This window comes from Heterodontus francisci, chromosome 30, assembly GCF_036365525.1.
Source record: "Heterodontus francisci isolate sHetFra1 chromosome 30, sHetFra1.hap1, whole genome shotgun sequence".
In the NCBI taxonomy this organism is placed as follows: Eukaryota; Metazoa; Chordata; class Chondrichthyes; order Heterodontiformes; family Heterodontidae; genus Heterodontus; species Heterodontus francisci.
This window is the reverse complement of record NC_090400.1, coordinates 52,233,857-52,246,618: the sequence shown is the minus strand read 5'-3', so window position 1 is coordinate 52,246,618 and position 12,762 is coordinate 52,233,857. Positions and strand designations below refer to the sequence as shown.

Sequence of the window (12,762 nt, the reverse complement as noted above, 5' to 3'; positions counted from 1 at the left end):
GGAGAGCTAAGAGAGGGCATGAAAAATGCTTGGCGGGTAGGATAAAAGAAAACCCCAAGGCCTTTTACGCGTATGTCAGAAATATGAGGATGACTAGGGGGACCATAGGTCCGGTCAAGGACAATAGCGGGAGACTGTGTGTTGAGCCGGAAGAGATAAGTGAGGTTTTGAATGAGTACTTCTCTTCGGTATTTACGAATGAGAAGGGGTGTATTACTGAAGAGGACGGTGTGAAACAGACTGGTAAGCTCGAGGAAGTGCTCGTTAGGAGGGAAGATGTGTTGGGGTTTTTGAATAACTTGAAGATAGACAAGTCTCCCGGGCCTGACGGGGTATATCCAAGGATGTTATGGGAAGCAAGGGATGAAATTGCAGAGCCGCTGGCAATGATCTTTTCATCTTCTCTGCTGACGGGGGTGGTACCAGGTGATTGGAGGGTGGCAAATGTTGTGCCCCTGTTCAAGAAAGGGAATAGGAACAACCCTGGGAATTACAGGCCAGTTAGTCTTACTTCGGTGGTAGGCAAGTTGATGGAAAAGGTGCTGAGGGATAGGATTTCTGAGCATCTGGAAAGACACTGCTTGATTCGGGACAGTCAGCACGGTTTTGTGAGGGGTAGGTCTTGCCTCACAAGCCTGATTGAATTCTTTGAGCAGGTGACCAAGCAAGTGGATGAGGGTAAACCAGTGGATGTGGTGTACATGGATTTTAGTAAGGCATTTGATAAGGTCCCCCATGGTAGACTTATGGAGAAAGTCAGGAGGCATGGGATAGTGGGGAATGTGGCCAGTTGGATTAAGAATTGGCTAACTGATAGAAGGCAGAGAGTGGTCTTAGATGGTAAATACTCAGCCTGGAGCCCAGTTACCAGTGGCGTGCCGCAGGGATCAGTTCTGGGTCCTCTCCTGTTTGTGATTTTTATTAACGACTTGGATGAGGAAGTCGAAGGGTGGGTCAGTAAATTTGCAGATGATACAAAGGTTGGTGGAGTTGTGGATACCGAGGAGGGCTATTGTCGTCTGCAAAGGGACTTGGATAGGTTGCAGTGCTGGGCTGAAAAGTGGCAGATGGAGTTTAACCCTGAAAAGTGTGAGGTCGTTCATTTTGGAAGGACAAACATGAATGCAAAATACTGGGTTAACGGTAGGGTTCTTGGGCATGTGGAGGAGCAGAGAGACCTTGGGGTCTATGTGCATAGATCATTGAAAGTTGCAACTCAAGTGGATAGGGCTGTGAAGAAGGCATATGGGGTGTTAGCGTTCATTAGCAGAGGGATTGAATTTAAGAGCCGTGAGGTGATGATGCAGCTGTACAGGACCTTGGTAAGGCCTCATTTGGAGTACTGTGTGCAGTTCTGGTCGCCTCATTTTAGGAAGGATGTGGAAGCCTTGGAGAGGGTGCAGAGGAGATTTACCAGGATGTTGCCTGGAATGGAGAATAAGTCTTACGAGGAAAGGCTGAACATTCTAGGCCTCTTCTCATTAGAAAGGAGAAGGATGAGGGGTGACATGATAGAGGTTTATAAGATGATCAGGGGAATAGATAGGGTAGACAGTCAGAAACTTTTTCCCCGGGTGGAGCAAAGCGTTACAAGGGGTCATAAATTTAAGGTGAAGGGTGGGAGATATAAGGGGGATGTCAGGGGAAGGTTCTTTACCCAGAGAGTGGTCGAGGCATGGAATGCCTTGCCCGGGGAAGTTGTTGAGTCAGAAACTTTAGGGACTTTCAAAAGGCTTTTGGATAGGTATATGGATAAAGGAGAATGATGGGGTATAGATTAAATTGTCCTTGACAGAGGACAAAGGATCGGCACAACATTGTGGGCCGAAGGGCCTGTTCTGTGCTGTATGTTCTATGTTCTATGTTCTATGTACTGTTTATCATAAATTGATACGCTGGCATGGGCCAAGATCTAGCTCCTTCTCACTACTGGCTTTAATCTCCCTCATTGACTTGAGACTAAATCGCCCACAAAAAATTCCATTCATAATCGTTCAATACTTTGGAACAAAGCCCATTAAAAACTAAATTGCTCATAACTACATTAGATTGAAATGCATTTGCAGTATTTAAACGCACTCAATGCGGGAAGCCAGCACAGGACATGTGGTGGGTTAGTAAATTTAAATTGGATAGATTGTAAATATATTAGCATGGTCAATTCACAGCTGCTACTCACAGCCAGATCATTTATAAGGATGCAGCCCCTGACACATTGCTGTCTACTGAGCTTCATTCCCTCAACCCTCAAGGCAGCAAAACAAAAGGAAAGGGGACAATATTAATAACAATAATAAAATGCATTGAACAAAGTTGTTCCGGGCCGTCTGTGTCTGAGGAGCCCAGACCTAATCCCTACAGTCTCAGTATGAGGCTTATTCCGGGAAGTCTGTGTGTGAAGGCTAATGGAATGCTATCCTTTATTACAAGAGAAATTGAAAATAAAAGTAAGGATGTTATGCTTCAGTTATACAGGGCATTGGTGAGACCACATCTTGAATACTGTGTGCAGTTTTGGTCTCTTTATTTAAGGAAAGATGTAAATGTGTTGGAGGCAGTTCAGAGGAGGTTTACTAGTTTGATACCTGGAATGAGAGGGTTGTCTTATGAGAAAAGTTTGGACAGACTGGGCTTGTTTTCACTGGAGTTTAGAAGAGTGAGGGGAGATTTGATTGAAATATATATGATCCCGAACGGTCTTGACAAGGTGGATGTGGAGAAGATGTTTCCCCTTGTGGGTGAGTCCAGAACTAGGGGGCACTGTTTTAAAATTAGGGGTCGCCCTTTTTGGACTGAGATGAGGGGAAATTTTTCTCTGAGCGTTGTGAGACTTTGGAACTCTCTGTCTTAGAAGGTGGTGGAGGCGGTGTCATTGAATATTTTTAAGGCAGAGGTAGAGAAATTCTTATTAGGCAAGGGAATCACAAAGGTTATCGGGGGTAGATGTGAGTGTGGAATTTGAGACACAAACGGATCAGCCATGATCTTAATGAGGGGTTGAATGGCCTACTTCTGCTCCTAATTCGTATGTTCATCAATCAGTGGAGTCTTGTCAAGTGAACACTGGGGAAGAAAGAGTTGTCATGCCAAATAGCTTTGTTTCTTCCCTCCCTCCCTGCTTTCCTTTTGTTTCAGCTGGTCTCGTGGCTCAGCCCCTTTAATTAATTTGACATGTTCTCTCTCCCTTCCAACTGATGCCCATTCTTAATGTATTCATTTTGTAGAGTGCCAAGTAGAGACATCTGTTGAACTCTAAGTGAGCAGTGTAAATGGAAGTAGTTGAATGGAGAGATAGGTCAGTTGGTTTGGTCAAAGAGATTGTGTCTTAGGAAGCTTTTGAAAGAGGGGAGCAGGGTTTATTGAGGCAAAGTGTTTTTTGGAGTGAATTCTAGAGGTTCAGAGAGCAGTGACTGAAGGATCAGCCTCCATTACTGGCAATGACTCCGTCACTGCAGCTGTGCTCTACAGGGAGCATCTGCCTCTTCACCACAAGCTCAACTGCAGTTAAAAAAGGAAAAATAAAGGCTTGCATTTATATAGTGCCTTTCACAACCACCGGGCCTGCCAAAGTGCTTTACAGCCAATGACGTGCTGTCATTGCTGTTATGTAGGAAACACAGCAGCTAATTTGTACACAACAAGCTCCCACAAACAGCAATGTGATATTGACCAGATAATCTTGTTTTCATGACGTTTATTGAGGGATAATATTGGCCAGGATACCGGGAAGAACTCCGCTGCTGTTCTCCAAAATAGTGCCATGGGATCTTTTACGCCCACCTGAGAGGTCAAATGGGGCCTCGGTTGATGTCCCTTCCAAAAGGCAGCACTTCAGACAGTGCAGCACTCCCTAAGTACTGCACTGGGAGTGTCAGCCTTGATTGTTGTTTTCTTGTCCAAAAATGTACTTTATTCATAAAATTTGTAAAACTACATTACAGAACAATTCAAATTGGACATTTCATAAAGTGCAATACAGATCAGCTTCTTTCGATACAGTACATGAGGTGTCTCACTACACTTGCCATTACAGGTTAAATTTACAATTACATACCAAAAGCATTCTTTGGTGCATACAACCAGAGGGGTTTTTAGCCCCTTTGTACACTATGACAGGAGGCCCTTTCTCCATTGAAGCAGCTGCCCCAAGCTTTGGTGTGTCCCTCAGCCCATAAGTCCTGGACCTTGGAATATGCTAGTCTCGGACTTGAACCCACACGCTTCTGACTCAGAGGCAAGAGTGCTACCCACTGAGCCACAGCTGATAACACAATTCAGTCTTTGCTCTTCATTTTCCTTTCTGCAAGTCACTAGATCCTTAAATCCTTGCATCCACTGTGCACTTCCTTAGGAGACGCTCACATTAAGGCTATGCTGTAATGAGGCTTAATGACTACAGACTATTTTGCATGTGGTTTTCAAATTCTTTTTTCTTTTGGGCCTCCTTATCTCGAGAGACAATGGATACGCGCCTGGAGGTGGTCAGTGGTTTGTGAAGCAGCGCCTGGAGTGGCTATAAAGGCCAATTCTGGAGTGACAGGCTCTTCCACAGGTGCTGCAGAGAAATTTGTTTGTTGGGGCTGTTGCACAGTTGGCTCTCCCCTTGCGCCTCTGTCTTTTTTCCTGCCAACTACTAAGTCTCTTCGACTCGCCACAATTTAGCCCTGTCTTTATGGCTGCCCGCCAGCTCTGGCGAATGCTGGCAACTGACTCCCACGACTTGTGATCAATGTCACACGATTTCATGTCGCGTTTGCAGACGTCTTTATAACGGAGACATGGACGGCCGGTGGGTCTGATACCAGTGGCGAGCTCGCTGTACAATGTGTCTTTGGGGATCCTGCCATCTTCCATGCGGCTCACATGGCCAAGCCATCTCAAGCGCCGCTGACTCAGTAGTGTGTATAAGCTGGGGATGTTGGCCGCTTCAAGGACTTCTGTGTTGGAGATATAGTTCAAATGTAGTGTGCATAAGCTCACAAAACACTAGGTTTGGAAGCTCAAAAGTTTAGCTTGGGCAGGGGAGGAAAGCTGACTCGAGAGGAAGTCCTACAGAAAGATTTGGCCCCATGTCAGTACAGTCTGTACTGACCAGCAAAGGACTGGTTCACTTTGTACTTGTGGCCTGCTTTGTATTTCAAGGCATTTACAACAGTAACCACACTTCAGAGTACTTCATTGGCTGCATCCTCAGGTCGTGAAAGGCGCTATATCAATGTGAGCTCTTTTATTTCAGAAGCTTTTATTTGACATCCAAGTGTAGATCGTTAAAACAACCCCCACCCCCCGCAGCTTTCCTGAAGGTTTTGACTCCTCCTGGGGTATAAGAATCCCAGACTTTTTTAAATTAATTCACAGTATGTGGGCATCGCTGGCAAGGCTGGTATTTATTGGCTATCCCTAATTGCCTTTGAGAAGGTGGTAGTGAGCCACCTTCGTGAATACAACGGAGTGGTTTGCTAGGCTGTTATAGAGGGCAGTTAAGAGTCAGTCACATTGCTGTGGGTCAGGAGTCACATATTGGCCAGACTGGGTAAGGACAGCAGATTTCCTTCCCTAAAAAACAAGACTTGCATTTGTATAGCGCCTTTCACAACCTCAGGATGTTCCAAAGCGCTTTACAGCCAATGAATTACTTTTGAAGTGTAGTCACTGTTGTAGGAAACGTGGCAGCCAATTTGCACACAGCAAGCTCCCCCAAACAGCGATGCGATTATGACTCGATAATCTGTTTTTGTGAAGTTGATTCAGGGACAAATATTGGCCGGGACGCCAGGGAGAACTCCTGCTCTTCATCAGAATAGTGCTGTGGTATCTTTTATGCCCACCTGAGAGAGCAGACGCGGCTTCAGTTTAACTTCTCATCCAAAAGATGCCAGCTGTGACAATGCAGCACTCCCTCAGTACTGCACTGAAGTGCCATTATATGCTCAATTCTCTGGAGTGGGACTTCAACCCACAACCTTCATGACCTGGGGCAAGAATGCTACCCACTGAGCCACAGCTAACACCTGTAACAGGTAGAGTAGCTCCCTGGGTAACCCCTACACATGGCAGTACCCCCCCTCCCGGTCCACGCACTGTTTGTGAATGGTACTCTCACCAATTAGCATGAGCACAGAATGGTGTTGATAAACCTAAATCATTCTACAACTGGATGTCTTTGAATCATCTATATGTACTTGTAATTCTAATTATTGTAAATTAACCATTGGACCATTCAGGAGGGAGGAAAGAAAGTTAGAAAACCTCAGATGGTTGTTTAAAGTTGATTTGTAATTCTGTCTGAGGCAGTTTGATTTATCGAAGCGATAGTGACAGTGACACTCTTTAAACAGAATTCTCTAGTCATTGTGCTGTTCAATCACTTCAGCTGTGAGGGAGGGAGAACAGAGTTGAGAATTCAATTCTTTTCAGGAGCTGTTGCATGACTGTTGCTCTAATGAGGTCTCAGTGGGGTTGACTCGAGCCTTGTTCATCTGCTGTGCATATTTTCTCAACCAATATTTTGGCTGCTTTTCATTATTTTTACACATGTCTGTAACACCAACAGTTGAATTAAATTAAATTACAAGGACCCCGTCACTCCATCTGCCATCTCCGTCCCTTCCTCATTCCACTTTGTGCAAAAACACCAAAATCCACTGAGAATGATGAACAGTTAATCAAACATGCAAGCAGTGAAAGGAGCAGAAGGGTGTCTATTCAAATTTTCACTTGGCTGTAGCAGCTCCTGGTTTCACTTTCCATAGAGCCACGTGAACTACTTGAAGTCTTTTTTTGGGATGTGAGCATTTGTTGCCTTTCCCTAATTGCCCTTGAACTGTGTGGCTTGCTAGGCCATTTCAAAGGGCATTTAAGAGTCAACTACGTTGCTATGGGTTTGGAGTTGCATGTAGGCCAGACCAGGTAAGGATGGCAGATTTCCTTCCCTAAAGGACATTGGTGAAGCAGACGGGATAGTCCAGTAACAGTACCACTATGCCACTGCCCCCCTAGTCTGGGGCCTTCTGGCCAGGTTTTCAGTGTGATGGGAGACTTAGAAACGTAGTTACACTTGTTGACTTGTCACTTTTCATCCTTACTGTACTGGCTTTTTTTCTGTTTATCTTTGTCTTAATTTTTTTATTTTTTCTTGATAATTTTTTTTGTTTTTATTTTAGATTTCTGTTCCTTTTTCTCCCACTCCCCTCCCCCCCCCACCCCCCCCCCCCCCCCCCCCGCCCCCCCACTATTCTTCTCTCTGTTTCGTCCCTCCCCAGTAACAATGACCCGCAGTGTCAGACTGTAAGTGATGGTTTCTGAGGCCTGAGGATCTTTCGTTATCTAACTGTCTGACTCACCAGACCGATACCAGGACTGCGCGGGTTAAATTATCAGGACAGATTGCATTCGCTTGACTTGTATTCCCTCGAGTATAGACGATTAAAGAGTCTTCTAATTGTGATGTTTAAGATGATTAAATTAGTTGAGAGGGTAGACAGAGAGAAACTATTTCCTCTGGTGGAGGGAGTCCAGAACAAGGGGGCATAACCTTAAAATTAGAGCTGGGCCGTTCAGGGGTGATGTCGGGAAGCACTTCTTCACACAAAGGGTAGTGAAAATCTGGAACTCTCTTCCCCAAAGAGCAGGGGGGTCAATAGAAAATTCCAATGTGTGTTTGATAAATTTTGTATTAAGGGTTACAGAACCAAGTGGTTAAATGGGGTTGAAATACAGATCAGTCATGATCTAATTGAATGATTGAAGAGGCTCAAGGGGCTGAATGGCCTGTTCCTTTTCCTATATGAAGATTTATCACCATGCTTAAGAGATCCAAACCAATCCACTGAGAAGTTCATACAAGTAGAGTTTACATTTGCCTAATGTGAATTGCACACTTTTTCCCTGAGGTACACACACCATGGGCTGGATTTTATGGGCCCCCTTAAGGCGGGGCCGGAGGCAAAGGGGCACGGAGAATCGCGATGGATGGTGGGGGGCAGAGAGCCTGTCGCCAAGCCATCTTACCAGGGGCGTGATAGGCTGACGATGGCCTTCCCGCCCAGAGGCTAATTATGGCCCTTTAGTGGCCTATTAACAGCCAGTTAATGGCCTCTTCCCGCCACCGCTGGGATCTTACCAGCAGCCGAAGGGGGACCTCCGCCATGCGGGGAGAGCACCTTGTAAAACGAGGCGTTCTCCCTGCGGGCTTGCAGGGGGGGGGGGGGGGGTCCGTCTTCCGTGGGAAATTTGTAGCCCACAAAGGACCCCCAATGGGAACCACTTCACCTCCCCTCCCCCTGGTCTACACGATCACCCCCTCACCAGGGTCTACCGGACTGGCCCCGCGACCCCGCCTCACCTACCTCTGGTCCGGGGTTCCATCGCTGGGCCTGGGTCCAAAGTCTCTGCAAAACTGGCAGTGTCAACCTCTCCCAGTGGCGCTGCCGTTACTGCTGAGCTGCCGGCCCTCTGATTGGCCAGCAGCTCATGGAGGCAGGATCCTCATGTTAAAAGACCGGAGGTTCGCTCGGGGAGGGGGAGGGGGGGATGGGTGGAGGGCAGGAAAGGTCTAAGGTGGTGTTCCCCCTGCCTTTTCAGCCCAGCACTGGAAGCCCTGCCTTCTACACAAAATCCAACCCCATAAATCTGAGCCCCATAAGCTTATGTGCATGATGGCAAGAGCTGGGGCTTTTAGCATCTCCAGGTATGTGTAGTGCTGTGGTAATGGACAGAACATTGATTAGTGTTGTACAGCTTTCCCAGCTAGGACCACCCTATCTGCTGGGGCATGGGTTTGCTGGAGCCTAGTGGGCCCCAGTGAAAGGTTTGCTCTTCCAGAGCCTGTCAGGTTGACAGAGGCTCACTAGTCAATCGTCAACACTATCCAGGCTGGGTTAGGTATCGGATGACCAGGTCTGCCACATAAAACTGGCTCAGCTGCAATCTCCAAACAGGTAGAGTGTTACCTAGGAGACATTTACCTCCTCAAGAAGGGAAGTTTGACAGTCTGAAAGTAGACGAGATGGGTAAAGGTCCCAGAGATAACAGAGCACAAAAGAGGGATTCACCTAATAGTCTTTCAGATCAGTTCCTTCAGATCCCAGGTTCCAGGCCACTCAATCCCAGATTTGGAGATAATTACAGAATCCAAATGCCTGAAGTAACCGCTGAGAAATGCATAGAGCCAGCTGGAAGAATTTGGTTTTCTTGAACCGGTGCTGTTGATGACGTTGAGCAGAAAGAGCAAATAATCACCAATGTTTTGCTTCAAATGCAGGCATTCCAACTCTTATTATCCTGGACCAGGAGGGAAAGATAATCACACGCCAGGGGAGACCGGCAGTGCTCAATGACATGGATTGCAAAGACTTTCCATGGAATCCCAAACCAGTATTAGAACTTACAGAGTCCAACGCCATGCAGCTGAATGAGGGGCCCTGCCTTGTTCTGTTTGTGGGTATGAAGTTTTAGTCACGTACCTCCCTCTACATTTGTGTGTATGTGGTGTGTATATATATGCCTGTTTGCATATGTGTGATATATAAAAAAAATTATGGAGCATTTTAAAACTTGATAGCTCTCGTTAAAAGGCAGGTTTGTCTTTATTGTCTATGCCAAGCAACAAAGTGATGTTGTTATCAGATCATTTGTGTCACTTAGAAACATAGAACTGAAAAAGATTTACGACACAGAAGGAGGCCATTCGGCCCATCGTGACTGTGCTGGCTGAGAAAGAGTTATTCAGCCTAATCCCACCTTCCAGCGCTTGGTCCATAGCCCCGTAGGTTACAGCACCTCAAGTGCATATACCAATATTTTTTTAATGCGATGAGGGTTTCTGCCTCTACCACCCTTTCAGGCAGTGAGTTCCACACCCCCACCACTCTCTGGGTGAAAAAAACTATTCCTCAACTCCTCTCTAATTCTTCTACCAATTACTTTAAATCTATTCCCCCTGGTTATTGACCTCTCTGCTAAGGAAAATAGGTCCTTCCTATCCATACTATCTAGTGCCCTCATAATTTTATACATTTCAATTAAATCTCCCTTCAGCCTTCCAAGTTCCAAAGAAAACAACCCCAGCCGATCCAATCTTTCCTCACAGTTAAAATTCTCCAGTCCTGTCAACATCCTTGTAAATCTCCACTGTACCCTCTCTAATACAATCACCTCCTTCCGGTAATGTGGTGACCAGAACTGTACGCAGTACTCTAGCTGCTGTCTAACAGCTCTAGCATAACCTCTTTGTTCTTCTACTCTAGGCCTTGGCCAATAAAGGAATGTATCTTGTATGCCTTTCTGACCACATTTTCTACCTGTCCTGTTATCTACAGGGATCTGTGGACATGCACTCCAAGTTCCCCCTGTTCCTCTACACTTCTCAGTATCCTACCATTTACTGTGGATTCCCTTGCCTTGTTTGTCCTCCCGAAATGCATTACCTCACACTTCTCCAGATTGGATTCCATTTGCCATTTTTCTGCCCACCATGACTAGTCCATTGATATCTTCCCATAGTCTACAGCTTTCTTCCTCACTGTCAATCACACGACCAATTTTCATATCTTCTGCAAACTTCTTATTCAAACCCCCCCACATTTATGTCTAAATCATTGATATATACCACGAACAGAAGGGACCTGGTACAGAGCCCCGAGGAGCACAAGTGGTAACAGCCTTCCAATCACAAAAACACCCATTGACTATTATCTTTGCTTCCTGCCTCTGAGTCAATTTTGCATCCAACTTGCCACTTTGCCTTGAATCCCAATAGTTTTCTAACCAGTCTGTCATGTGGGACTTAGTGAAAAGCCTTGGTAAAATCCATGTAGACCACTTCAAATGCGCTACCCTCATCGACCCTCCTTGTTACCTCCTCAAACAATTAAATCAAGTTAGTCAAACATGACTTTCCCTTAACAAATCCATGCTGACTGTCCATGATTAATTTATGCCTTTCTGAATGACAATTTATACTTCCCCTCAGAACTTATTTCCAATAATTTGCCCACCACCGAGGTTAGGTTGACTGGCCTGTAATTACTCGGGCTATCCCTTCTTTCCTTTTTAAACAGTGATACAGCATTCTCAGTCCTCCAGTCCACTGGCATCTTGCCTATAGCTAAAGAGGATTGGAAAATGATGGTCAGAGCTTCCGTTATTTCTTGCCTCGCTTCCTTAGCAGCCTGCGATTTCATCCGGGCCTGGTGATTTATCCACTTTCAAGGATGCTAAACACTTTAATATTTCTGCCATCACTATGTTTATCCAATCCGATATTTCACATCGCTCCTCCTTAACTACAATTCTGCTTTGTTCCTCTTTTTTGTGAAAACTGACGCAATGTATTCATTGAGAACCAAACCCATGTCTTGCGCTTCCACGCACGAGTTACATTTTTAGTCTCTAATTGGCCCTACTCTTTCCTTGGTTATCCTGTTGCTCTTTATGTATTTATAAAACATGTTTGGGTTTTCCTTGATTTTACTTGCCAATGTTTTTCATGTCCTCTCCTGGCTTTCCTAATTTTATTTTAAGTTTTGCCCCTGCACTTTCTATCCTCCTCTAGGCTTTCTGAACTATTGAACTTTTAGCATCTGACATAAGCTTTCTTTTTTGCCTTATCCTACTCTGCATGCTCTTTGACATCTGGAGGGTCTAGATTTAAGTCCCACCCTTTCTCTTCTCTAATACCAAAGCAAAATACTCTGGATGCTGAAAATCTGAATCAAAAACAGAAAATGCTGGAACCACTCAGCAGGTTCTGATGAAAGGTCCCAGACCTGCAACGTTAACTCTGTTTCTCTCTCTGCCTGACCTGCTGAGTATTTCCAGCATTTTCTGTTTTTGTTCCACCCTTTTTCTTTTTGGGAACATATTTGTTCTGAACCCTCCTTGAAAGCCTCTCACTGCTCTGGTACCGATGTACCTTCAAGTAGCTGTTTCCAGTCCACTTTTGCCAAATCACATCTCAGCTTAGTAAAATTGACCTTTCCTCAATTTAAAACTTTTACTCTTCGCCTATCTTTATCCTTTTCCATAACTACCCTAAATCTAACTGAATTATGATCACTACTACTGAAATGCTCTGATACCCCTTCCACCTGCCTAGATTCATTCCATAGAAGAAAACTAAGTCCATAACTGCCCGTTCTCTTGTTGCTACTTAATTGCATATCTGACCCCAGGGCCGTTTACAGGACACCATGAGTTCTCCCTTGTGTTGACTGCCTGGTAATTATGAGAAACAAAAATTGGATGGTAAATACTCACTATTCAGTTGCTTTTTTTTTAATTAAAAAAATGTAGGCAGGCAAAAGTGGAGCAGTTTCCTGTTCACACGTGGAAATAGGTCAGGCATGACCTCGGTCAAGTATCACACCAAGATAAGTCTGTTCACTATGTGCTTAGTATGTTTTAGCCATGCCCCATGCCTGATGGGGTAAGAAGGGGCGTTTTCCAAGGGCTTCAGAAGGCGTGGATTGTGGACCACTAGGCCTCAATTTTGTCCTCTGCCTTCCAGTGCTTTCTCCTGGCTGCTCCTCCTGGTCTCTGCGTGGCCCCAATCATGTCCTTGACCTTTTCCAAAATGCTTCCTGTACTCATTCCTGTGCCTCTCTTGATTCCAGTCTGGCCGCCCACTGATCATGGCCTTGACCTGCTCTCACTTGTTGCCTTGATTTGCAGTAGATCCTAACTTCAGCTTGTTCACAGTCCCTTGTTTAAAACCCAGTTTCATTCAGGTATCGTTCTCAACTAAATTGAACTCTTCATGAT

General features: G+C 45.3%; 1 protein-coding gene across 5 annotated transcripts in view; it reads left to right on the top strand.

Moving 5' to 3' along the window:
• nxn (nucleoredoxin) overlaps positions 1-12,762 on the top strand; it is a 312,185-nt gene that overhangs the window by 281,163 nt on the left and 18,260 nt on the right. For all 5 annotated transcript variants that reach the window (XM_068010624.1, XM_068010621.1, XM_068010623.1 and 2 more), the window contains one exon: positions 9,263-9,442. In XM_068010624.1, coding sequence (XP_067866725.1) covers positions 9,263-9,442 — 180 coding nt within the window. The remainder of the gene's footprint in view (positions 1-9,262; positions 9,443-12,762) is intronic.